At 41.5% G+C, this 27,992-nt stretch overlaps 1 protein-coding gene across 5 annotated transcripts in view; it reads right to left on the bottom strand.

Moving 5' to 3' along the window:
* ANK3 (ankyrin 3) overlaps nt 1-27,992 on the bottom strand; it is a 617,522-nt gene that overhangs the window by 203,748 nt on the left and 385,782 nt on the right. For all 5 annotated transcript variants that reach the window (XM_058671967.1, XM_058671971.1, XM_058671969.1 and 2 more), the window contains exons 3-5: nt 7,076-7,177; nt 6,339-6,437; nt 6,061-6,159 (exon numbers count right to left, since the gene is read on the bottom strand). In XM_058671967.1, coding sequence (XP_058527950.1) covers nt 6,061-6,159; nt 6,339-6,437; nt 7,076-7,177 — 300 coding nt within the window. The remainder of the gene's footprint in view (nt 1-6,060; nt 6,160-6,338; nt 6,438-7,075; nt 7,178-27,992) is intronic.

The following is a 27,992-nucleotide window of genomic DNA, read 5'->3' on the forward strand; positions in this document are numbered from 1 at the left end:
CAATAGCATTGTACCTCCTTTTTGAGTGTTTGTAATCCTAACTTTATTACCAGAAAATGGTCATTTTTTGAATGATGTTTTTTTACACTTTATATTTTAAAAATATTTTTTGACACACAATTCACACAGCATAAGACAAAAGTGGATGATCTTTCCTCCTGAAACAAATCATACCGTGAGTAATCACTCCCAATCTGCCCCTTGTATCTATCTTAGTAACTAATAATTTACTTTCTGTCACCATGGCCTGGACATTTAACATGAGCAGAAGCATACAATGCATGGTTATTAAGTGGTCTGAGGCTATTTTCGCAGTATGTATTAACAACATACTGTTAATGAGGACTTCCATGAGAGACATTTCAATTTTATAGTAAGCATTTGGGGGTGTGTGTGTGTTTTATTTCTCTTAGTTGAACTCTGAGACCAGCAGACTTGCCATTTAACTACAGGTGGGCACATGCTATCTTTTTTTTTTGAACTCTTTCAGGTCTACTTTCTGTCCTCAGCTCTGTACTCTGTCCCTCTTAGCCTTAGCTGACAAGTAGGAACCATGGGAAGAGGTCATCATCTCTCTTCCAGCTAGGTACTCCCACCCTCTACCTGGTTTTCAAAGCTCTCCAAAGCTTCTTTAGCTTCCTATCTTTTTTGATCCCCCATTTAATTTCAATAAATTCCCCTTTGTGCCCCGATTACCTTCCTTACCTTGATTGCAAATGGCACAAATTAATGCAAATTTCAGCTATCAATAAATGATCAACAAGTCAGGAGAGGATAACCCACTACTTAGGTATGCTTTTTGGGAGAAAATTATAATTGTTTTTTGGAAAGAATGAATAAAATTATTGTCCTCGTTCTATTGATCCAGTCAAAGGCTTACAACATTCACAATTCAACTAGTCATAGACAACCCACAGCTACAAGGATTTTCTGTGGCATGGCACTTGGATTGGGAGAAAGGTCAGATTTGACAAAGAATGGCTTAAGAAAAAAAATACACCACTGGTTTTATCTTAATTTCCTATTGTAGGAAATCCCCCCCCCAAAAAAAAAACTGGCCATAAAGGAACATACAAGGTTAATTTACATTTTCTTTTCTGCAGCAACAATAGATTCAATTCTCAAAAGGCAGAGCAGTGTAAGATGGAGCGAGGATGCTATTTGAGTAAGATTTTATCCAGTGTCTCCAGTACCTTCTGCTCTGAATGTTTATAGTGGTGCTATTAAAAGCATGCAAATTGGCAGACATAATTTTGTAGTTCTGAAGCAGGCTGCAGAATGCCTACCCAAATAAAATAATTCCTCCTGTGATTTAAGTAAGGGTTTACATTTCACCCAAGAAATTTTCCAATGCATTCTGCTTTGGTATGGCTAAATTTTTGTACATCATGATGTGTTGGGTTTTTTAAAATAATTTACTTGGAAGGCACAAAGAATGAGTGCTCTCTCATCTGATGGTCTACTTTCAAAATGCTTACAGCATCAAGGAGCCAGAAGCTGGGAATTCAATCCATGTCTTCCACATGGACACCAAACACCTAACTACGTGAACCATCACTGCTGTCTCCTAGGGAACACATTAGCTAGAACCTGGCAACAGGAGCAGAGATGGGTCACAGGCATCTCAAGTAGCATCTCTCCTGGTGTGCTGAACACCATTCCTTAAGTGACTTTAACGAAGATGGACGGTCAAATGCAATGGTTTGTGTGCTGATTCACAACGAGTTTACTATCATAAAAATCAGTGACATGGCAGACATGATAACAAAATCACATGGTTCCTATCTGTCTGATGTCCTTTGGAGCTGACCTTCTCGCCACAGGAGCATTCCAGATACACAGACCAAGAGCGAGTTCAGGAGGCAGGTCCTGGTTCACTTGCGGGGTCGGTCCTGCAGCTGTGGACACGCCTGCACATTCTTGACAGGTAAAGCTGCTATTTCAAACTCACTCTGCTTCTTCCCAAGCACAAATGGTGCTTACGTCACAGAATACGAAGGGGAATGAGGACTGTCATCTGACTCAGCAGTTTTGAGATTTTTTTTTTTCAGTAGCAAACATCATTAATCATTGTCGGTACATTTATGACAGCGTATTATGGACTTAAATCTTCATAATCACAGTTTTATTATCCAACCAATTTTTTTCTCAGGGTGGAACTAAGTGATTACAGAATGTTTAACAATGTAATAAAGAATTAACTTGTTAAGAAAGAATTAACTTGTTAAGATCTCAGATCAATGACAAGAATTAATTTATAATAACAAGTTCCCGGTTTGTAACAACAAAATGTTTTATGTCCTATTTTTAAGACAAGACTTTTTGTAGTCAGGGAGTTTAGAGTCTCTCTACACTACGTTTTGTTGGCAACTAAAAATTGGCTATGGCTTACAATTTTACTGAGCTGGAGATATTTTCTTAAATATTAATATCCCTGTGATGTTTTACATGTGGCCATCTTTATGGAATCTAATGTCATTTTACATAGCCATTACTGGCTGCTCTAACAGTTCTGATTGAAGAGCTGCTATCACAAAAAACTCCACACCACTGCATCACCTTCTCATTATTCATTCCACCCACAGAATGTATGCAGTTCAGAAGGCACAGGAAGGCAGATGCCCCACACAGGCCAAGATGCTCTGCAGAGCAAAGCCCAGCTGCCGGCAACAGGGAATTTCACAGCCTATATTCTTCCCCTCGCTGCATCATCAGTGTGGAATGTGTACAAACTGAATTTAAACCCAGTGAGGGTTTTATTTTAATGGCCGCTTCTCCCAAACAGTGGAAAATAGGTTTGAAACTACAGCTCCTTCTATAGCATTTGTCAAGAATGTGCGCAATATTTACATAAAGGAGGCTTTGTTTTCCTCCCTTAGGAGAATCAACATGGAAATGAAAGTGAGAGTTTTCCCATTATCTCAGAGCCTAAAACTGGACACTTCTTCAGTAAAATAATAGTAATAATAATAGGGACATTTTGAGAAAACTCATTTAGAACCTGGGTGTTCCTATTGTGGTCAGTTGGCCTGTGACTCTCAAAATACTTTGCTTGCTAATTTTCAAATCATCTGGAAAAGCATTTCTCCCCCAAGTGCAGTTTCACAGGGAAACAGAGCAACTGGCATGGACTACATAACAAAGCTCCAAACACCAGGCAGTAGGAACAAAGGCATGAGTAGCCTTGCAGCTGACGGCACTGTGCACTCTCTGCTCTGGGACAGGGGCACTCAGGGGCTAGCAAGCTGTCACTAACGTAATGGAACAGAAAGTCATGGCAATTCCAGGGAAGAGCCGTGTTGTAGTGATTATCACACATTTGCTGTAACCCTGAGAATTCCATCCCCCCAATCAGGACCTGAGAATCTAATGCATAAATAAATTCCTCTTAAAAATGGAAAAGAAAGGGCCCGGCGGCGTGGCCTAGCGGCTAAAGTCCTCGCCTTGAAAGCCCCGGGATCCCATATGGGCGCCGGTTCTAATCCCGGCAGCTCCACTTCCTATCCAGCTCCCTGCTTGTGGCCTGGGAAAGCAGTCGAGGACGGCCCAATGCATTGGGACACTGCACCCGCGTGGGAGACCCGGAAGAGGTTCCAGGTTCCTGGCTTCGGATCGGCACGCATCTCACTTGAGCACGCGGCTCACTTGGGGAGTGAAAAACAACGGATGGAAGATCTTCCTCTCTGTCTCTCCTCCTCTGTGTATATCTGGCTGTAATAAAATGAATAAATCTTTAAAAAAAATGGAAAAGAAGATAAAAATAGAAGCTGTGGAGAGTTTATATGACTTAACACACCACATTATAGTTGTACTCCAGAATGAGTTCTCAGAATGAATAATCAGTGTGATTTCTATGCAGAAAAAGTAACTTTCCCATCAAATTCCTATGATAGTATACTTTCCTTTCCTCCCTTATTTTCACAAGATAAGGAAAACTGTGACATCATTTTCTCTGCCTTCCCTCTTCCTCCTCCTCTCTCCCTCTCGTATGTGTATGTCTTTCTTCCTCATTTAATCTTTCCATTTTCAGCTCACTGCCTGTGAAGCATGTATCAGGAATTCAGCTTAAGAATTCACATGCTGCCTTGTCAAATGCTGCTATAAAACCTGCTGCCTACAGCTGACCTGGGCTCCCAGCAACGTTTGGACATTTTTAGTGTCTTTATAAATTGGGACTTTGGCAAAACTTGCAATCTTTTTTTTTTTTTAAAGATTTATTCATTTTATTACAGCCAGATATACAGAGAGGAGGAGAGACAGAGAGGAAGATCTTCCGTCCGATGTTTCACTCCCCAAGTGAGCCGCAACGGCCGGTGCGCGCCGATCCGAAGCCGGAAACCTGGAACCTCTTCCGGGTCTCCCACGCGGGTGCAGTGTCCCAATGCATTGGGCCGTCCTCGACTGCTTTCCCAGGCCACAAGCAGGGAGCTGGATGGGAAGTGGAGCTGCCAGGATTAGAACCGGCGCCCATACGGGATCCTGGGGCTTTCAAGGCGAGGACTTTAGCCGCTAGGCCACGCTGCCGGGCCCAAAACTTGCAATCTTGTTCTGTAATTGATTTGTTCAATACTTAACACGTTGATGGGCATGCTGATAGATACCGGGGTACTTCTAAACTTTCACAGAATTTTGATTTTAGGAACGAAGTGTATCTTTAAAATCAAAGCATAACTTATCATTTTCATGAAGTGTTTGAAAGTCACTCATATGCATCGATTTCAAAATCTCTTTCCTGAAATAAACTTGTCATTGAATTCTATTTTCCACAAACATGTTGAACGCCCTGTTCGCATTCAGCTGGAAGGAGTGTCTGCAGGGGGAGCAGTTGTAAAGTAGTGCAGTCCTCAGTGGATGTTCTGCTATGATGATGTTCCCTTCTCTATACAACATCAAGGCTATGGGGACCTGAATAATGCTTCCCACAGTTACACTTTTTCCTTATTTAAAAACTAATCAATATTTTAATTGACGCATAAAAATCATATTTATATTCATATTTGTATGTTTATGCAAATCATCTCATATGCTGCTACCTGTATGTACTGTGGGGGCCTGGATTTGGAGACCAAGCAGTGGAAGTGAATTATTTTAGACTCAAAGTCTAGCAAATGATAATCAATTTATATGTGTAAAGCATCATGCAAGACTGAGCTTTTGGGCCCAGTGCAGTAGCCTAGCAGCTAATTTGCCTTGAATGTGCTGATATCCCATATAGGTACCAGTTCTAAACACGGGAGCCCCACCTCCCATGCTGCTCCCTGCTTGTGGCCTGGGAAAGCCCTTGAGGACGGCCCAAAGTCTTGGGATCTTGCACCTGCAGGGGAGACCCAGAAGAGGCTCCAGGTTCCTGGCTTCAGGTCAGCTCAGCAACGGCTATTGTGGCCACTTGAAGAGTGAATCAACAGATGGAAGATCTTCCTCTCTGTCTCTCCTCTATGTATATCTGGCTTTCGAACAAAAATAAACAAATCTTTTAAAGACTGAGCTTTTTAAGATCTACATTAGTTACACATGACCTGAACATTTTAACATTTGGGGACTCTTAGAATTTCCTCTGCCTGTTTTTTAGCGTCTTTCATCTGTTTCAGAAAATGACAACGATGGCTTAGTAAACAGCAAGGAAGCACTTTCTTCCCTTTTTTCACAGAAAAGGACTGATGCGTTCTGAAATTCTAGGCATATTTCTCATGTAGAGGCATTTCCATTTCCTGCCGAAGTTGACAAACACTGAGGACTGGGCCTGCGCCAGCACCACGATACAGGACAAGACTCTGCGCTCCACGTGTCTCCTGGACACTCGGGCCAGTGACTACCAGGCGCACAGTATCATAGACGGATCATGTTTAGCAATCTCCACCTCTACACACATATTGCATACACACATACATATCGCAAATGAAGATGCATATGCATTGAAATACCCTGCACTCACACAACTACTTCAGTACAGCTCTGAAGTATTGTGTTCTCAGAGGGCAGGAGAACAAAGCAAGCACATGACCTAAAGAGCATTATTTGTAAATTATAGCAAAATGTCTTTGCTGACGAGTTGTGGTTTACCTGAGATTGTGCATTGACGTTTGCTCCGTTTGTAACCAAGACCTTCACCACTTCTGCTTGCCCAGCCAAAGACGCTATGTGCAATGCTGTGTTCCCTTTCTGTAAAGTGAAAAGTAAGACACATCAACTCACCAAACTTTCTAACCTCCCTCTGCTTGAAGTTCCCCAAAAAGAAAAAAGTTGATCAGCGTAATCATGCATAGTGGACCCTTATCCAAGGGCTGAATCCTGAAGTTGACAAAAAAAAAAATAAGAGACACAGGAGATATGATACTGACCTTCGTGGCTGCATCCACGTTGGCCTCTCTCTGTAGCAGCTCAGAGACAACTTCAACATGGCCTTCTTTGGAAGCAAGATGGAGAGCATTCAACCCATTCTGGGGAAAGTGAAGGAAAAGCTTCGCTTGGCATGTTGAAAACAGAGCATGTAACAGTCTATCCAGAAATGCTAAGACAGTATTCCATCAACAAAGAAATTTGAATGAGAAATAAAAATACTTGAAAACTGGATGGGTTTTTCTATTATTACTTGATAAGTTTTAGGAATTAACTATTAAGAGCCAATACCTGCACTTTTGAATGTTCTAACAGATCAAAGAAAAATTTCATCATGTCAAGCTTGTAAAATTTATAGGGAAAATAATGGGTGGGTGGGAGACTGGGTGGGGCTTCTCCCTTAGAATCTCCTTTTACATCAGATATATTGAGGAAACAATACGGAACTGATTGTCTTGCCCATCTTCCTGTAGTGCTTGAACCTTTTTTTATGTCAAGATTGTCAAAAATAATAAAAAAAATAAAGTGATGAATATGTCAAAAGAAAGAAAATCTATTGTTTTACAGTTGCCATTTTCCATATTAAGTAAATCTGCTTATTGAAAAAAATTTATAGGGAAAATAATAAATAATAATGATAATAATAAAAAAGAGAAACAATCTTGATAATATTTTTAAGGAGTTTTAAGTCTGAATTTCTGACTAAAACTAAGTGATAGCGACAGTAACCACAATTAACCTGATTGCAAATGTTGATGTCCACTCCATTTTTAATGTAGTCAAGAGCCTTTTCTAGGTGTCCAGCTCGAGCTGCTCTTAAGTAACTGGCATTGGCATCAGACTGAAACAAAAAGAAAAAGATTCTGGTGAAAATGCAGACCAACACCCATGTTTAGCCACCCAACTCAGAGTGAAAACTAAAATGCAAGGACCTGCAACATATATGCCTTTTTGCAGCTTTTTGAACTATATATTTCTAACATTAAGACAATAGTATCTTTAAAAAGTTAACAAGGAAATATTTTTTAAAAGTCATTACCAAATATGTGGTATCACAGCATATTTTCAAGTGATAGAGAAAAACTCATTATGTGTTGGTACCTTACATCAACACACAATTTCAGAAAATGAAGATAAATCCTTTAACATCTGGATAATCATATTATGAAGATTTTAACATTCTCCTGTACCAGAAATGGAACACCTGTTTTATTTGGCTGTATCTAACTATCACAACAAATTTTTCAATCTATAGGCTCACAAACACATTTGATATTGACATCCTAGTTTAACAGCAACCTGTAGGCATGATTTTCTGTTGTGTTTTCCTATATGGCTATGTTTTAGAACACAGAATATATCTGAAAAGCTTTTATAAATGGCTACACGGGTTGCGAAATGTACTTTCCATGGATTCTCAAGCTACGAAATTCTTAGCCTTGAGAAAGAGTTTTCTTAACACACACATAAAATTAAAACAACAAACAAGATGTCATTCACTGAAAGCTTACAGTCCAGGACTACCGCTAAACTCCAGTACCAAAAATTGTGCAGTTGAAACCACTTTCTATTAAGATCTTTAACTGAAGATGTGGGGAAAAAAGGACAGTGCTGAGTTGAGCCTGAACAATTTATAAACAAATTGTGTTCAACGTAATATACTATAGAAACAAGTTTTCCTGAAAGAGCAGTAAAAAGCAAAACAAAACAAACGCAAAAATCTTATCATCAGTTACAAGTACAACCAACCAGGACATGGTAGGAACGAGGAAGAGATATGTATCAGACTACCAGTGGTTACTTCATCAAAGTCCCTGCTCAAATGCCACCTCATCTGGAAAGCCTGCCAGACCCCGCCCCCAGACGGAGTTTAATTGCTTAATACTCCAGAACAGCAACTGCATTGAAACGTCTCAGGATTTATCTTTATGTTATAGACGTGCTTCCTCCATTCGCAACCGTAAGCTCCTTAACAGCAATCAGAATTGGGTTACGCAGCAGGCAACCAGAAAGGCACCAAGCTGTAAGCTGCCCGTCTTTGAGAAACATCAGTTCATTCCTGGAAATCCACTGAGATGAAAATGTGATCCCATGCTTCCAATGGCCTACGGTTCTGTTGTGGACTAAGAGCTGATTTGGGGTGGGGAGCTTTGAAGCAAAGGCCGCTGCCTCAGGGTTGCCCTCTACCCGTGTCTATGACAGATGAAGTTTTTCTGAGGAACATTGGTTCTCTAAGTCAGTGCTTCTTAAACACAGCACCACCAGAATTTTGACCAGAACCACTTCTTGCTGAGAGAGACAGTCTTGTTCCTCGTCCAGTGTTTAACCACATCTTTGGCCTCTGCTGACCCAGAGGCCAAAACATCCCTACATGTATCCAGGTTTGTCAAATGACTAAATACATAGCCAAAAGCTTATTTAAAGACTGTAAGCTTAAGGAGGACTTAAATCTTCATCTTGCCTGTGTTGCCACATGCCCTAACCTGGCACAAGGCAATAACTCAGTGTTTAATATTTATCTTTCTGTTTCCTCTGCAATTGGAAACATTCCTTGAATATAGCAAGTGCCCATAAATGTTTGGTGAATGAATGAATCAATCAATAAATAAATTGGAAATAACAAATAAAACATTTGGACCAGGAACAAGCCTTTGTTAGTGACAACAGCAGTCTTGACTGCTTAAGTTGAGAAGGTCTTATACCAATGTGGCTTCCAGAGATCATCAAGTGAGCTACTGAGTCGGGTATGCAGGAATCCACACTACAACAAACATTTGAGTGTATGTGCAGCATGCAAATAATTCAGTAAGAGTAGAAGGTTACCTAAGACAAGGACAATAAGAGATGAAAGTTCAAGTGGACAGTTTCCAGGAATTTAAAGAAAAATAAAATGCAATAGCTGAAGAAGAGCATTACATTGAGAAGGCTAGTGCTTTGTGTATAAGTTCAGTTAGAACTAAATCAGTTATACAAGTACCGTTCATGGCAGCTCCAAGTCACTAAGCTTGCTCAATGACTTCTCAGTGAATTTGCCCACACGGGCTCTCTGCAGTCCTGAGAACAAGCTGAGTGTCTCAAACTCTCACTTGCAGAGCAGAAACACAGCAGCCACATACTTTTAAAGAGAGGTGTTAGACATCAGTAAAGAAACTTTCAAATAGATTCAAGATCTGCTTGTATTTAGAACTTCCATATACTTTTCTCAAGTGTCCTTAGAATTTTCCCTGCAAAATGCACCACTACAGCAGAGCCTTGGAATTGAGTTTTTCTCTGTCTAAGGTGGAGTCTGAATTTAATATAATCAACAAATTGTTTTCCTCCAGCAATTGCACATCTATTCTCGAGCAATTTATGCATTATTTTATGTTTTACGTTTCTTAGAATTCCTAAACTTGCTTGTCAATTTGTATTTAAGAACTTTTGCTCACATGGCAAGAAATTCTCTGGTAATTATTTTTACTATGTCCTTTTTGGTATCATATTCTCTGCGGTAACTCATTTATCATCTAATAAATTTGGGAAGTAGAAAAAGGGACTTTTTCCCCCAGACCTTTGTCACATGCTAACAGATTCACCAGGTCAAAACAATACACCCTGCCTATTTTATATCTTCAATGAAAAGGTGGCGGAGGAAGAGGCTAGGAGAGATAGGAAAAACCAAGGGGAATGAAGGCTGCCTTGCAGCAAATTTCCAGCCTAGGAAGTACAATCATTAAAGCCCACAAAAATAAAACCAAAAGCATCCCACTTTTACTCCCAACCTGTCATTTTTTGAATAGCCAGGAATTACTTCTTTTTCTGTTCAAATACATTTAATTCTTAATTCCAGTTTTAGTAAGCACTTTTAATTTGAAAAGCAGGATAATCTAGAAGGGGAGTGAGGTTGGAAGGAAAGGAGATGGGAGAGCAAGAGAGAGAAAGAGCCAGGAGCAAGGAATGCCATTGAGATGTGCCATGTGGGTAGCAGGAACTCAGGTCTATGAGCCATCACCTGCTGCCTCCCAGGGGCATTGGCAGATGGTGAGATCAAATATGGAGGTGGCATTGCATCCCAGGCTTGCCAATGTGGGATGCAGGTGTCCCAGTGTGGGATGAGTTGGGATTAGCTGCTATACCACAAACACCATCCCAGGAGTTAGTTTTAAACACAGGCTACAGCCCGTATTTTTCAATCTGAAGTATCCAAACAATGCCTCTGTTGGTACTGTACTCTGGATACAGTACGGTAAAGAAGGTTGTTGACAAAGTATCATTGAAGAAAGTCAGGCATGAAATGAAACTGAGCTGTGCCAGGAGGAAAGTCACACAGATGAGGCTGTGGCCTAAGAAGTTGGAGGACACAAAACAGAATCTCCAAGTTTGTTTGCACTGCTTTTCCCTAGGTAACCAAATTCTGAAGGGAGAATTTGGGGAAAAAAAAGGTTTCTTGTGTCATCATTTAATGCCTGGTCTTCTTAGCCATTTTACCAGACAGCAAGGAAATACAAATCACACATGCTTTCAAGGAAACACCTTCAGGGGCAGAGCCAAACACTAATATGAATTAATACAATAATCCAGGTTTTGTACAGGCAGTGAAATATCAGGATCATTTAGCAGAAAGCAGTTGTTGGGAAAATCAAACGTCTGCTGAATGTCAATCTCAGATATAAGTAATACTTTTTACATGTTATGTACTAATCCCTATTGTAAGTATTAGCCAGACTATATGCTACACCCTTGTTGTGTTAGCAGATATGGGTGGGATAGAGAGTCTTGTTTTCATGTAGGAAAGAATCCAGGCATGAGACACAGAGGGGTGGTACCCAGGGGAGCCAGGCCACCTATCAGAAAGCATGGGTACCTCTCCAAATGGAATCTGAGAGAGCACTCAGACATTCAGTCCGGGATAGGTAAAGTCATACAGCTGATGGGAGAAGATAAAACTGAAAGGCCAACCGGGCATCTCAGCAAAGAACTGACAGTTGAGAGAGCTGAGGGCTGAAAAATACCTGATATATTAGGCAGGTATCTGGGCAATGGGCTGAGGGCACAATCTGTTCAGGCTGGGGCTTCTAAGAGACTGGAGTCCGGTTCTTCACAGCTCAGGTCTGTAGCATCGGCATCCCATATGAGTTCCAGTTCATGTTCTGGTTGTTCCACTTCCCATCTAGCTCCCTGATTATCACCTGGGAAAGCATTGGAGGATGACCTAAAACTTTGGGACCATAAACTCGTGGGAAACCCGGAGGAATGTCCTGACTCCCTGACTTCAGATGGGTTCACCTCTGGCTGTTAAGGCCATTTGGAGAGAGAACCAGCAGATGGAAGATTTCTCTCTCTGTTTCTCCTCTCTGTAAATCTAATCTGCCTTTCCAGTAAAAATAAATAAATCTTATCAAAGAATCTGGTTTACTAAATGTTGGCTCTATTCTGTGTGCTCAGTAACTCTTAGTTCACTCATTCATTTGCCACCAAAGGACCCATTTGTCTGTCTACTTATCCCAGTCATCAAATCAGCTGCTAGGTCCTCTATAGTACATCCTTTCTGGGTCTCAGCCACAGTTCTGAGACTCAAGATGAGGTTACACTGGATTCCCTCCCTCACCGCCCCCCGCCCCCAAATCATGCTGACTGGAACTCAGTATATCACATAACTTGGCTCCTTTGGGGTGGAGGGTGGTCCCTGGAGCCTAGTTATCTTTGCATCTGATTGGATTTTCCACTCTGTTTTCTTTTTTTCAGTTTTAAAGCAAGATTTATTAGAAAAGTTGAGAGAGGAGACTCCCATCCTAGTGACGGGAGTGGGCTCTGAGATAGAAAGGACCCTAGTCCCCTGCCATAGTGGCAGGAGGAAAAGCAAAAAGACCCGTATTAATTCTGGTCTCTTGCCCCAAAGCCAAATGCCAGGGGGACCAGGAAATTCCTTTGTCCTTGGAAAACCCCCTCTTTGAAGTAAACTTTTAAAAGGTGCATTTACCACCATTAATACGGGTCTTTTTGCTTTTCCACCCTGTTTTCTTGATCTCATCTTCCCAGCTGTCAGCGAACCCAGTGAAGATTCTGGTGTTCCTCCCTGCTTGTGCTTTGCCTCCCAATGTGCCAAGGTTTCTCTGAAACCTAAAACCAAAGTGATGTCCAAACTGAAAAAAAGCAAATGAAAATGTTTTGTACACTACTCTACCCAGTACCCCCTTTGCATGGTGTGTTCTGTACTTCTCAATGTGGTGAACTGGTTAAGAATCAGAGTGGAACAGACTTGCCTGAACCTGTGTGTTACCAACTCTAGTTAGTAAGAGCACTACCTTCGACAAGTTTCTTAATATCTAAGAACCTATGTTTTCCCCACTATCAGATGGGGATAAAATACTCTGTTAGGATGAAATTAAACAATTCATACAAGTATTTTAGCAAGTAACTACCAGATAAATATCAATTTTTTTTAAAGATCCATTTAGTTTCTCTGACACCACATCCTCAATATTCATATTTGCACAGCTGGCAGGATGGCTATCGCACAAATCGGTTAACCCTCTCTGTGAAATGATCAATCACCTTCTAATCATCAAATCTCATCATGTTCAGATGGCTTCTCCTATAAATCAGCACCATCTCTAACTCTGTACACTCCTATGGATTCCTCATTGTTTTAACCCATCCTGAAAAACTCACTTTTCCAGTTGCATTTTCTCCTCTCTGAACTGTTGTGATGACCTCTAGTGTTCAGAGCATGCATCATGCTCACTAGGTCCAACACTCTATCCATACTGCACTAAGGCTCCTTCCAGACACTCCCATTTCCCTTACCTCAGTGACAGCACAGTGAAGTCTACTGTGCTACATATGTAGCTACCATTGTGACTAGGCACCAGAAAAGAGTCTTGATCTCCTGATTTCTTTTTCACGGTCCCAGGATTATTCCAACAACCCAGGCACACACCCTTGGTGTGAATTTCTGACCAAATTCTCTTGTCTACTCTTCCTCAAAGTCCTTTCCAGAGTTACATGCAAGCATCTAATTCAATATTCTGTCATGGAGATCCTTGACAATTCTGTGCTCTCGGGCTCGGCAGCGTGGCCTAGTGGCTAAGGTCCTCGCCTTGATCCCATATGGCTGCTGGTTCTAATCCCGGCAGCTCCACTTCCTCTCTATCTCTCCTCCTCTCAGTATATCTGACTTTGTAATAAAAATAAAATAAATCTAAAAAAAATGATGGGGATTTAAAAAAAAAAGAAAATTCTGTACTCTCATTTCAAAAAGTATTAATCATGATGTACAAAATATACCCCAAACAGTATATAGATGACCTACCTGCAATTTAAACAATAATATAAGAACAAACAGCCACATACTCCTCAGTTCTATGCACACTTCTCCAAGATAAATACTATGTGGCTGACTATGTAAGCTTATTATGTAAGTGAATCCATACATTGTTACCCATACTTCTGTAATGGTGTGTTTCTTAGAGTCATCCATGTTGAAATTTAATACAATCAACTGTCATTGCTGCTGTAGAAGATTCCATCATGTGATTGTAACACTGTCTGGTGAGCTATTCTAGAATAGTTGGTGTTTATGTTACTTCTAGTTTCAGCTTATAATGACACCGCCATTAAGATTCTCGCACTAGCTCTGCTGTCAAAACCCAAGAGTGTTTGAAGGTATTATCTTCCACTGCCCTTAGCATTAGCAGGAAGCTGGATCAGAAGTGGAGCATCCAGGACTCAAAACAGTGCTCATATGGGACGCCAGCATCCCAGGCAGCAGCTTACCCCACTGCAGCACGGTCCTGGACACAAACTGTGGTAATTCTTCAGTGCCATGGTTGATGTCATCATATTGCAAGGAGGAGTTTGAGAACAATTCTGCTAGTTGCCTAGAAGCATCACCAACCCAAGATTCCTTGAAAAAATAAATGCTTGCCTCGAGTTATTCTTGGTTTTGTGTTAAAGAACACACAGATAAATTTAGACATTAAACTGGTATTGATATGAGGTATTCCTCCTGGTTACAAATCCTCAGGGAGGATTTTTTCTTCTTCTTCCATCTAGAAACAAATGGAGTAGGCAAGTTTTTGCTGTGTTTAGATGGACTCATTTCCCATGCCTCTTTATATCCCTTGAGGCCCAGTACCACGTGAGGTCTCTTTCTGAGCCTGTCAGACTGTCTCTTACACCCAGTTTTTCACAGCTATGTAAAACTGCTTTCTCATTATCGAATCATTATTGAAAATTCACTTTTACAAAAGTCACTGAAGAGGCAGATGAGGGGGCAGGAAGAAGAGGGCTTGAGAATGCTCTTCCACTCACTTGGTTCACTCCCCAAATGCATGCAACAACTGGGGCTAGGAAGGGCTCAAACCAGTAACCAGGGACTCAATCCCGATCTCCCATGTGGATGGTGGGATGCCATCACATACTGCCTTCCAGGGTGCAGTGAGCAGCAAGCTAGACTCAAAAGCAGAGCCAGATCTCAAACCCAGGCACTGTGGTATGGAATACAAGCATCCTATGCAACATCTTCACTGCTGCACTACACTCTTTCCCCTGTTTCTGCTTTAAAAAACCACAGTATTTGTGCCCAGCAGCATAGCCTAGTTGCTAAAGTTCTCGCCTTGCACCTCACCAGGATCCTATATGGGTGCCAGTTCTAATCCCAGTGGCTCTGGTTCCCATCCAGTTCCCTGCTTGTAGCCTGGGAAAGCAGTCAAGGATGGCCCAAAGTCTTGGGTCTGTGCACCCACATGGCAGACCCAGAAGAAGCTCCTGGCTCCTGGCTTCAGTTTGCTCAACTCCAGCCATTGCGGCCACTTGGGGAATGAATCAGTGGATGGAACATCTTTCTCTCTTTCTTTCCTCCTCTCTGTATATCTGACTTCCCAATAAAAAAATAAATATATCTTTTAAAAAACACCAAACACAGTATTTGATCCAGGTCCACTCTGGAAGACTCCTTATAAATCTTGCCTAGTCTGCTGTCCACTGTTCCCACCCATCAATGGCTGTGTGACTGCCTCCCGGTCCTGGAAGTGACTCCAGGAATTTAAAAACTGGTGTAGGTCAGGCATATAGAGCTGCCGAGGAGTTTGCCAATAGCTGCTATGAGATACTGGGCAAAACAAGACAGGCCCTTACCAGGCTGTTTCTGGACAGGGCTGCTCTAATAGAAAAGCAACATTTTACAGGACTGGAAATAGTAAGTTTTCTGAGATGTTGATGTCTGCCAAGCTCTGGTGTTGTTAAACTGCCGACTGCTTTAGCAGTAAGCTCCTGGGTCTCAGACAATAGCTCTTGTTGTGAGCATTGAAAAGATGAGGTTGGAGACAAATACTACTACTTCAACTAGCACTTCCAAGTAGCTGCTCAGACAACTCCTGACAACACTGCCCGGCAGCCTGCATGTGATCACTTTAGCTGCCAAAATTGAGTTAGGAGATTAAGGGGCAAAAGTTTGTCTGTCTTTGGTCTGTGAGTTCCAGTAGCAGATATTTATCAATTCATTTCTCCACAAAAGCATTACACACTGATATGTGTTCAAATTACATTTCTTTCATATTCTTTTATCCTCATAGCACCTTTTCTAGCAGCTGCCAGGTTGGTTTGTTAGTCCCTTTGTTGTTGTTTGGTAAGATTTACTTCTTTATTTGAAAGGCAGAGTTACAGAAAGAGAAGAAAGAAACAACTTTCTTATCTGCAAGTTAACTCCCCAGTAGGGCTAAGATAAGCTGTTTCAGAGCTTGGAACTGCATCATGTGTGGCAGGGTCCATGGACTTGGGCCTTCCCCTGATGTTTGCCTAGAAGCCTTAGCAGGGAGCTGGATTGAAAGTGGTGCAGCCAGGACTCAGATGTGCTCTGATATGGGATGCCAGTGTTGCAGTGGGAGCTTAAAGTGCTGTGCTACAACACCAGCCCCTGTAAGCAGGTTTAATACTTGTTTACAACATACCTTATATACATCTTGCCAATAATATTCTTGTAGTAAGATTAGTCACTCCTCACCATGGTGTTGAGGATTTTCCTGCACACCCCCCCCCCCCAAAAATGTTCTGCACATTAAATGTCGACAAATATCTTGTTAGAGTTACAAGCCAGTCTAGATTATCCCAAAATCTGCCAAGATCAACAAAATTATACTTCAACACAACAAATGGCTAAATACTAAAATGAAATAGATATGAGACAGCTGAATGGTACCCTATAGCCTTTTCAAGGTATATAGCAGCCGGTCCGGTCCTGTATATAAACTAAAATTGAGATGTCAATGAGCTAATCATAGGTTGTGGTTAGGACTTGTTTTTTTGTTATTTTGTTCTTTTTGGTTTGTTTTTTTGTTGTTGTTGTAGTTGTTTTTTAACATACTGGTTACTCAAAACTATGTCAATTCCATAATATTGCAAATTGCTGTTGATGTTATATTGGGACTCTTAATTGACTGTGATATTATACCAGCTCTGACTTCAGACCAGAAATGGTCTCCCCAAGAAACTGTTCAACCCATCTGGACAATAAGTAGCTGGACTCCATGCTTAATATATGTTTGCAAGGAAAGAATCTTGATTGAATTTGAACTGTAATGCTGCATCAAGGTGGAGGAATCCACCAGGGGGGAGGGGAGGGGGAGGGGGATTCCCAAAGCCTATGAAACTGTCACATAATGCTAAATATTAATTAAAAATAAATAAAAAAATAATATTCTTGTAGTAATGAGAGATACGATTGGTACTAACACATTGCGAACCCCACTTAGTTGAAAAATAGAATTCTTTTAAAACATTCTCAATGGATTTCATCAGCATAATGCAAACTCTGAGAGGAAGTAGCTGTTTTTTTGCAATATTAGGTTAACTCAGAACAATGCCTGCTTATCCTCATTTACACTCACAATACAGTTTTAAAGCACAGGCTTTTCATGTCTGTGCAATGAAAACAACAGAAATTTAAGTTCACAGAACTGTAATGACCTGTTGGCAATGCTTGCAGAGGTTAATCTCACGTGAAGACATTTTTTTTTATCCTACATGTTTTCTGATGATGTGGACCGAGCACCTGCAGAGCTGCAAACAGGCTCTAGGTTGGTACCTGAGTATTTAGGATGTATGAGGACTTTAAAGCAAACCTCCTTAAAAAGACTTTTCTTGGCATCTCCAGATGTACTGTTATATAATGAATGGTAGAACTAGCAAGTCTAATGGGAGAACAGTAATGAGAAATGCAGAAATCCAAAGTGGAAGCCAGCATTTTTGGGTGTAGCCAAAGGGCATGTTTTTGGTACATTTTCTGTTTTAAATATAAGCCTATTTTTTCAAGTATTTAAATCACTGAGTTACTAGCGATCTTTGCTAAATTGCTAAATGCTCCAAAAGTGGTTGTTTTTAAAAAGGTCTTTTCCCTTCACTTCATACTTAATACCAATACATACCTCAATTTAATGAAGGATAGCATTTTTTCCCCCAGCAGTAACTATAATCTTATCATCGAATTTAACAGGAAAGATGCTAACAAAGCCATTGTGTGGCACTCTTAAACTTTATGTCTCCCATGTGAACTGCAGGCTCCAAGTTTCCCCAGTGTTACCCATTCCCGAAACAAGTACCATATGCTGCCAACTGGGCTGGCATTGTGACACAGGGGGTTAAGCCACCATTTATAACATAAGTATCCCATGTGAGTCCAGTTCAAGCCCCAGCACTCAGGCTTCCAATCTGGCTCCCTGCTGGACAGCTCAAGTCTTCATCATTTACCGCCCATGTGGGAGATCCGGAGGGAGTGCTCGGTTCCTGGCTTCCACCTGGCCCAGCCCTGCCCATGGTGACCACTGGGAAGTGAACCAGAGGATGGGAGATTTCTTTCTGTCCCATTCCCTTATCCTGTAACTCTTTCAAACACACCAATAAAGGTTTTCCTTTAAATTAACACTACTTGATTTTAAGATGTTTCCTTCCATATGACAGTGAGCAAACAGATTTAAAGTCATGTTTATGGTGATATGGTTATTTAAACATAAAAACAGAGAACAGCAGATCTTCATGATAAAACTTCAAAAAAGTAAGATTTATTGATCATATGTGTCATTAAAGAGGAAAAAAACACCTAATTTTCATTATTGGATAAATGTTAGAGTTCTTATCCATCTTTTAATGTTTTTAAAGCTGCCTGTGCCAGTTTTTTATTTGACAACCAAAAATAAATGTTTTTCATCAGTTAATTTGAAAACCATGAGTTCATCTCCTCTTGCTCCAAACTGTATACCATGAATTAAAGAGGAGAAAGGTGATTAAATTGAGACTGAGATCATAACTTCTTCTAGTACCGCTCAGAAGTTAAGTATTATATTCTACTCACTGAGCTTACTCTAAATTTGAACTTTTTAAACTCTGCAGATTTAGCCACAAGTACCACCATGCAGAGACCCTACCCCTACCCTTAGGGAGAATAGTCTGAAGAAACAGGCGCAAAGGTACATGTAAGTAACAATAATTGAACACCTGTATTTAATCATAAATTGCTACAAATTCCTACATGAATTGCTTTTTCCAAAAATCTAAGTTTTAAGTGGCAGACTATTCATTCATGGACTAGACATTATTTTTGACATGCCCATTCTTTCATAACTTGAGAAAATATGATAAACTGCTCCAAAAAATTACAGTTTGCCACACACAGAGATTCAAAACTAAACTAAAATAATAATAATAATACTTTTCACTGCTTATTATTTCTTGGGTGGCTCCATAATTTTCTGCTAGTACTACTCTCCCATCCTTTTCACTCTCCTTGTCCCATCCAAAAACCCACTTAGTAAATCCTAGGTCCAATTTGAAGGCCACTTCACATTTACTACTTTTGTAAACACTAGATGTGACTCTTATTCTCTCTCTGGATTCCCACAGTCCTTGTCTTTGCTATTTTTGTGCCCACTATCTTCTGAAGATGCATAATCATCTTGTAGTGTAGGTCTTTGTCCATTATTTTGAGAAAGAATTATTAATCTGCTCCACAATCTTATAATCTAGCTGTGTAGACAGGAGCCAGGCTTGGGTCATGAGGAACTGTGGTAGGTGGACCCCACAGACACATGCTCCATGTTGGATGCTCAGGAGATGCTAAGGTGCAGCTGAGGTCAGAGCCACTGAATTAGGTAACTGTCCCCATACGGCTGCATGCTACTCAGTAACCAAGGTTTGGAATCAAGTGTCCCATCAACAGATGAGTAGAGTAAAAAAAAATTACATATGCCCAGTAGCATAGTATTCAGTCATAAAAAGGATAAAAGACTTTGGTTTTCACTGCATGGATGAATCTGGAGCACACTATGTTTAAATGAAATAAACCAGGTAACCAGGACAGATACCACATGCTCTCACTCAGAGGTAGAATCCAAAAAGCATATCTTAAAATAAAGAGAGAGAGTGAAATAGTAGTTGTCAGAAACTAGGATGGGAACTCGTGGAGAAGAAGATATTGGTTAACAGACACAGCATTATGAATAGGAGGAGTAAGGTCGGTGTTTTGTTGCACAGCAGGACAACCACAGTTCATAACAAGGCAGTGCAGATTTCAAATAGCCCAAAGAGTATATTTTGAATATGCTCATTAGAAAGGAAAGAACACACTTTAGCTGATGGATTGCCCATCACCCTGTTTGGGTCATTATACAGTGTATATATTGAAATAGCCCACTGTATTCCATAAATAGGTACAATAATTTTGTCTCAACCAAAACTTTGATGCAAGGCTTCTCATCTGTTACTTATCCACCCAAAATCACTGCCCCATGTTGCCAAGCCACACACATCTCTGTGGCCATAAAACAGGAAAGGATGGGGGAAGGGAGATGTAAATATTAACACCAGAATTTTGAAATCCGTCCTAGAGATTGTAATGTTTTACATGAAATGAAGGCATGTCAGCACACCTTCAAAATGCCTTTCTTTTCCATTCCCTTCTTATCCTTTAAAATTTCCGTGTCACAATATCATTTGAAGCATATTCAAAACTTACTCAAGTTTTCAGTTAGCATGGGGGCACTTTCAGAGTATAAGCCTGCTTATTCGAATTCCCAGCTCTCCCATGTCATTGCTCCATAACCAGTGACCTCATATACCAATTACATTTCTGAAATATAAATGCAGCCACTCTGCAGAACTCATGATCTAACACTGGTGTTGACACAGTAAGACAACTTCCGAAAAAGAAGAAGCTGAGTGATTTGAGAGTCACATTCGTTGGTTTGAAGCTTTGAGCTTAGACAGAGCAATGGCCCTGTCCATACACACACGTGCACACACGTATGCACACACACTGGGGGGCAGCCATGGCTCTGTCCATAAATACACACATACACACGAGGGGAGCCAGCCACAAGCCAGACGTCACCACCTCAGTTCACTCTGGAAATGAGGTCACACATGCAGGGCCTGGTGAGCAGTCCTACCCTGGGACCTCTACCAGTGACACCCCAGCTGCTGGTATGTTTCAACCCTGCTGGGTGTGTCTGTGTAGTGGCCCCTCTGAAGGCAAAACAGCATTCCCATCTTCAACCCTGAACAGAAGGGAATGGAACCGAGTGTAAGCAAGTACAGTGCTGGCAGGGGTTTGTTTTCATTGTGGTCACGTTTTTAAGAGATTAAACAAGCCGATAAGACCCTTCCTCATCCAACACGTCTGCTGTGATCTGGGTTATATCAAAAGGACAACTAGGAATCCAGTGACTGGGGGATGTATTTTCTCACCCATACTTCAAATCCTTGCACAGTCTCTGGAGATGAATTAGAAGCAAACACACACACAGAAGAGAGATTTTGTACATGGTTGTTCGGGAGGTAGGGTGCACACATCAGGTGCTGGGAGTTGCCAGGCAGCCATTGCCAGTGTCCCCTAGAATAGCAGCAAGACAGCATTCACTTGAGTTTGTGTGAAATTGTCTTAGTCCTGATGCGTACCAGTCTATGGCAAAACGGTTAACCGTTCTGCTTTAAAACTTCTGCTCTTCTCCATTGTGCAGGTTGCAAGGCATCCTAGTATGCTGTGGACACTGAATTACGGTTAATGTGTTCAAAACAAAATGCCCCAAATTCAGGTAGGATTCAGCAGAAGGATTTTAGATGTCCAAAGTTCCCTCCCACCCTCAAATCTGCAAACAATGTGCAAAGTACAAAGCTCCCACTGCTCAGGGTAAATGACTTACTTCCCAAATGAGTGAAAATGAGGAAACGTTAATACAAAGTTTTTTTTTTTTTTTCCAGGGCAAAGATGTAGATATTTAGTTGGGATGTTTTTGAAATTTGCAGTTAAAACAAAATTAACTGCTCATTTTATTCCACTCAAGGAAAGTTTAGGATAGGAAAAGTTTATCCTTGCTTGCATATGGGTGAAGCTGTAAGAAGTAGAGCTGTATCAATTTCAAAATCAATGAAAGCTTATATCTGTTTTGAAACACAAAGACTCTAATAAGTAAGTAAGCCTGGAACATAACCAGAGATGGAGAAATCATTTCAGAGAAGTACATTTTGCAGGACTCTTCATGAGTAGACTTGCTAGAAATGTCCACTTTTTTGGATTATCTTGCTGGTTTCCCCTTTGGACAAAAAGCAACAGGAATACAAGAAAACAAATCTAGCCACAGCATTCAGCAATTCAGAAGATGTAACAGCCATGAAGAATTTTTTTTCCTATCGTAATTTACAAAATTGCAATGTTACTATAAACAGTCTTTTAGATGTTTTAATTATGTTTATTTCATGGAGTGATTTTCCCCTTTGAGTTAAATTAAGACCGCAATGGATGGCTGAATAAAACAGTTAGCAGTCAATGTCTGTGTGTCATCTGTAAGTTCTGTGGACAGGCTCCCCACCGCCCCACATGTGATTCAAAGCCCTATCCTTTGTTAGGCAGAAGGCTGAACAAAAAAAGCAGAGTGTCACTGGTCTCAAACATTCTCATTTCAGTCCATCTCTTATGTTTTCTTGCTATGCTTTATCTTAGTTGTCTCAATTCTTTCTCATATGAACATGTCTTTTAAGAAATTTCCTTTGGCTCTCCTGGGAGCTCCCTAGGAAATGCTGCATGCACAAGCTGTGCTCCCTTGTTCACCCGTCTTAACACCAGCCATGGACCTCCAGCTCTGGAAGGGCCACTTGGCAAGGATACCATCCTCCCTCCATTGGTAGGCTGTCAAAACATCAGGTATACATGAACATGTCCTTCAAAGCTACACATAATCTGAGGGTCCAGAACTCTAACTTAGTAAGCCCATATTCAATGCAGTAATTAAGAATTCATAATCTTAATAAATAGCTTGCTTTGTATTGAACCCCCAAAATGGCAATTCTACTCATTCAATTTTTTGTTTATATAAAAGGAATAAATTTCACGTATTTCATATAGAGCATAATAATGATACTTCTCACCTATCCTCCTCTCCCTCCCTGCCTTGTTCCCGCCCACTCTTCTTCTTTTCTTACATATTTTAAAAGATTTTTATGACATACTTTTATTTTATAATCACAAGTTTAACTTTCCACTAAATACAGAATTTGACAAATATTAAGTAGAAAAGTCAGTAACTCAGGTGTATAGACAAGAGTTACAAATACTCAAACATCAAGATGTTAATTTCACTCATATACATTACATTTTGGGTACTTTGTGTATTAGTTACCACAAATCAAGAAAATATGATGTTTGTCTATTGGAGGACGGCTTATTTTACTAAGGATAATGGTCTCCAATTACATTTGTTCTGTTGTCAAAAATAGGATTTCGGGTTTTTTTATGGCTGAGTTATATCTCATTAAAAGTGAGGTTTCACTTTTAATGCACATCTTATACTTTAAATGTATTTAGTTTATGAAGGAGAAGGATGGGGAACATCTTCATCTGCTGATTCATTCTCCTGATGTTTGGATTGGCTCTGATAAAAGCCAGGAGCCCAGAATTCAATCCAGGAGTGACAAGGGCCCAGGTAACTGAGCTACTACCTAATGCCTCCCGGGTACCATGTCAGCAAAAGCAGGAAGCACAGCAGAACTCACACTCAAGACACTCTGATGCAGGACAAAGGCAATCAAAGCAGCATTGCAGCTTCTAAACACCTACTTACTGGGGAGACTCGCAAGATGGCCGACATGGAGGAAGACTGTGAGAGAGCTCACAGACAGAGAGGGCTAGAACTCGACAAAAGCGTAAGTGGAGCAGCATAGAACTACAGGGAGAAGAACGTGAAGTTCCCTGGACAGTGTGGAACCAAAAAAGTCCACACAACTCGGAAGAGCAACCAGGAAAAAACAAAACGAAGGGCAGGGAAGACGACTTTCCGCTCCTGACCTGCTGAGTCACCTCTGAGTGCAGACCCGCAGACGCAGTGGCCGTGAGGACCGGCGGTGATCGGGACCTGCTGGCATCTGCTCACCCTGGTCACCAGGACCCGCCAGGACCTCCGCCCGCTGTGGACACCAGGACCCTGAGTCACTGGGACCCGCCGGCATCCGCCCACCCTGGTCGCCAAGCCCCACTGGGACCGCCGCAGCCTCCAGGTTCCACCCACCTACACCCGCCGGGACCAGCAACGGACGCAGTAGCCGGGAGACGCACCCGCGGCGAGGGTTCCCACCAGAGGAAGAGGCAGACTGCAAGAACCTGAGGTTTGAGTGAGTTGGGTGGGGACAGTGGTGGGTTGGAGGCTTCGGGAGTTGGCCCCCCAGGGGCATGCACAGAGCCTGAACACAATTGGTGCTCGTCTCCCCACCCCTCCCCCCCCCCGAGAATCCAGCGTCTAGAGACACCGGGAGAGTGCCTTGAAACTGCCAAAACTGTGTCTGGGAGAAAGGCAAAAGGCATACTGAATACTCCCCCATGCCTTTGCGGTCTGGCACTCAGCTGGGCGGTGCTATCCCACAGGAACCCAAGCACGCCTCTGGGCTGGGCAGTCCTGTGCTAGCGCTGGGGCAGTCAGTCCCCTGCAAGCGCTGGGGTGGGCGGGCCTGCGCAGGAGGCGCTTCCAGAGAGCACCTGGAACACCCCAAGCCCTATAGTCCTGTGCTTGGGAGACGAACCAGGAGAGCACTGCGGACCCGTGTGCAGGAGGCGTTCCCAGAGAGCACCTGGAACCTCCACGCCCTGCAGTCCCTGGCACTGGGGACACACCGAGAAAGCACCTAGAATCCTCCGAGCCCTGTGATCGTGCGCACAGGGGGCGCGCACAGAGAGTGCCTTCACTCCCCCACGCCCTGTGGTAGCATACCTGTAGGGGACGAGCTGAGAGTGCACTTTGAATCCGCTGGGCCCTGGAAGTGGCGCCCTGAGGTCCAGTGTTCTGGAGACGCACCAAAAGTGCCTTGAAAATTCCCACACCCCGCTACTCCACACCTGCAGACTCCGATCTCTACAGGATAGTGCTTGGAGACCCCTCAGCACACTGGTGCCTAGGTCTCTCAAAAAAGAAACACTAACACAATGGGAAGAAATACCAGAAAAGGTAATGATCCAGATGAGAGTGCCAACACCCTACCAATAAAGGATCAAAAGCCAATGTCTATTTCGGAGATGCGAGATGAAGACATAGAAGATCTACCAGACAAGGAATTCAAAAAAAAATAATGTTAAAATATGTCAGAGACAATGAGAAGAATTGGGAGGACTTCAAGGAATTCAAGAACCACATAGCCTCAGAAATACAACAAATGAAAAGTAAAATCCTTGACTTAGAGCACAAAATTGAGAGCCTAACCAACAGAACAAATACAGCAGAAGAGAGGATCTCTGAAACGGAAGACACACAAAACGAACATACTCAGTTCATTAAACAGCTGGAGACAAGTCTGAACAAAGCCAATAAGGCCATGCAAGAAATGAAAGACAACCTCAGAAAATCGAATATTAGGATTATTGGCCTTCCTGAAGGAGCGGAAAAAGAGTCAGGGATGCAAATGGTGCTCGACGAAATTATACAGGAAAACTTCCAAAACACTTGGAACATGAACCCAGCCCAAATCCAGGACGGTCAGAGGACTCCCAGCAGATATGACCCAAAGCGATCTTCACCCAGACATATGGTGCTCAAGTTCCACTCCAATGAAGACAAAGAAAGAATCCTGAGACAAGTACGAAGCAGAGAAAAGATCACATACCGGGGAAAACCAATCAGGATCACTGCTGACTTCTCTGAAGAGACTTTACAAGCAAGAAGAGAATGGACAAAGATCTTCCAAATCCTGAATCAGAACTGTCAACCAAGAATATTGTACCCAGCAAAGATCTCATTCGTATTTGAGAACGAAATCAAATACTTTCACAGCAAAGAGAAATTAGAAGAATATGCCAGCACAAAACCAGCTCTACAAAATCTCCTTAGAAATGCACTAAATCCAGAAAAAAAGGAGGTGAATCATAAGCAAAGATGGCAAACAGGAAGATCTCCCCACTAAAGTCCACACAAGGAAGGGCAATAACACAGATATCAACACCCACAAAAACAAGTATGGCAGGGCAAAATCACAACCTCTCAATTTTAACTCTTAACACAAATGGCCTGAACTCACCAATCAAAAGGCATAGATTAACAGAATGGATTATCAAACAGCACCCAACTATCTGTTGCCTACAAGAGACACATCTAACCAGAAGAGATTTGAAGAAGCTGAAAGTGAAAGGTTGGAAACAGATATTTCATGCCAATGGATGAGATAAAAAGGCTGGGGTAGCTGTCTTAATTTCAGATGATGTGGACTTCAATCTGACACACATCAAAAAGGACAGGGAAGGACATTATATATTGGTGAAGGGACTGATCCATCAGGAAGTAATTACCATTGTGAACATATATGCACCAAATTCAAACGCACCTAGCTACGTGAAGCAATTACTCATGGACTTAAGGGGAGACATAGATATGCACACAATAATAGTGGGTGATCTTAACACCCCACTAACAACAATAGACAGATCAACAAAACAAAAACTCAACAAAGAAACAACAGAGCTCATACAAACAATAGAACAACTGGACTTGGTTGACATTTGTAGAATTTTTTACCCTAAGGCCACAGATTATACATTTTTTTCAGCAGTGCATGGCACCTTCTCCAGGATCGACCACATGATAGGACACAAAGCAAACCTAAATAACTTCAAAAAGATAGGAATCATACCATGTACCCTCTCAGACCACCATGGAATGAAGCTGGAAATCAGCAATTCAAAATGCCCCAGGAAATACAGAAACTCTTGGAGGCTGAACAATATGCTATTAAACGAACAATGGATCAGAGAAGAAATTAAAGATGAGATCAAAAAATTTATGGAAACCAATGAAAACTCTGACACAACATTCCAAAATTTGTGGGACACTGCCAAAGCAGTGCTACGGGGTAAACTCATCGCAATTGGAGCTCATGTCAAGGCCCAAGAGAGGCGCCAAATACAAGAACTAAACACACACCTCCAGGAATTGGAAAAACAACAGCAGAAGTGCCCCACACACAATAGGAAACAAGAAATCATCAAAACAAGGGAGGAAATCAACCAGATAGAAATAAAAAAAAACCATACACAAAATCAATGAATCAAAAAGCTGGTTTTTTGAGAAGATAAACAAGATAGACACCTCACTGGCCCGACTGACAAAGAAAAAACAAGAGAAGGCAAGAATTAACAGCATCAAAGATGAAAAAGGCAACATAACAACAGACACCGCATCCATTAAGGCCATAATTAGAAATTATTACAAAGCACTGTACTCCAACAAATCAGAAGATCACCAAGAAATGGAAAAGTTCTTAGACTTCTACCACCGGCCAAAACTTAGCCCAGAGGCAACAAACGACCTGAACAAACCCATAACTGAAGTAGAGATTGAATCAGTGATTAAAGACCTCCCAACAAAGAAAAGCCCGGGCCCAGACGGCTTCACTACAGAATTCTACAAAACATTCCGAACAGAACTGACCCCAATCCTCTACAAACTCTTCAAAACAATAGAAAAAGAGGCAACCCTTCCAAACTCATTCTATGAAGCCAACATTACCTTAATCCCAAAACCAGACAGAGAACTAACAGAGAAGGAAAACTACAGACCTATCTCTTTGATGAACATTGATGCTAAGATTCTCAACAAAATCCTAGCCAACAGAATTCAAAAACACATCAGACAGATCGTTCATCCAGATCAAGTAGGATTCATCCCTGGAATGCAGGGATGGTTCAACATTCGCAAATCCATAAATGTGATACACTACATCCAAAAACTGAAAAACAAGAATCACATGATAGTATCAACAGATGCAGAAAAAGCTTTCGACAAAACCCAACACCACTTCCTACTAAAAACCCTAACCAAGGTAGGCATAGATGGAAAAATCCACAACATAATTAAAGCAATATATGAAAAACCCAACGCCAGCATCATACTGAATGGAGAAAAGCTGGAACCCTTCCCACTGAGATCTGGAACAAGACAGGGATGTCCACTTTCTCCACTACTATTCAACATAGTCCTAGAGGTACTCGCTGAGGCCATAAGACAAGAAAAAGAAATCAGAGGAATCCAAATGGGAAACGAAGAAGTCAAACTCTCACTATATGCAGATGATATGATTCTTTATGTAGAAGAGCCAAGAGACTCAATACAGAGACTGCTAGAACTTGTACGAGAGTTTGGTAGAGTGGCAGGGTACAA

The sequence above is a fragment of the Ochotona princeps genome, chromosome 13, assembly GCF_030435755.1.
Source record: "Ochotona princeps isolate mOchPri1 chromosome 13, mOchPri1.hap1, whole genome shotgun sequence".
Classification (NCBI taxonomy): Eukaryota; Metazoa; Chordata; class Mammalia; order Lagomorpha; family Ochotonidae; genus Ochotona; species Ochotona princeps.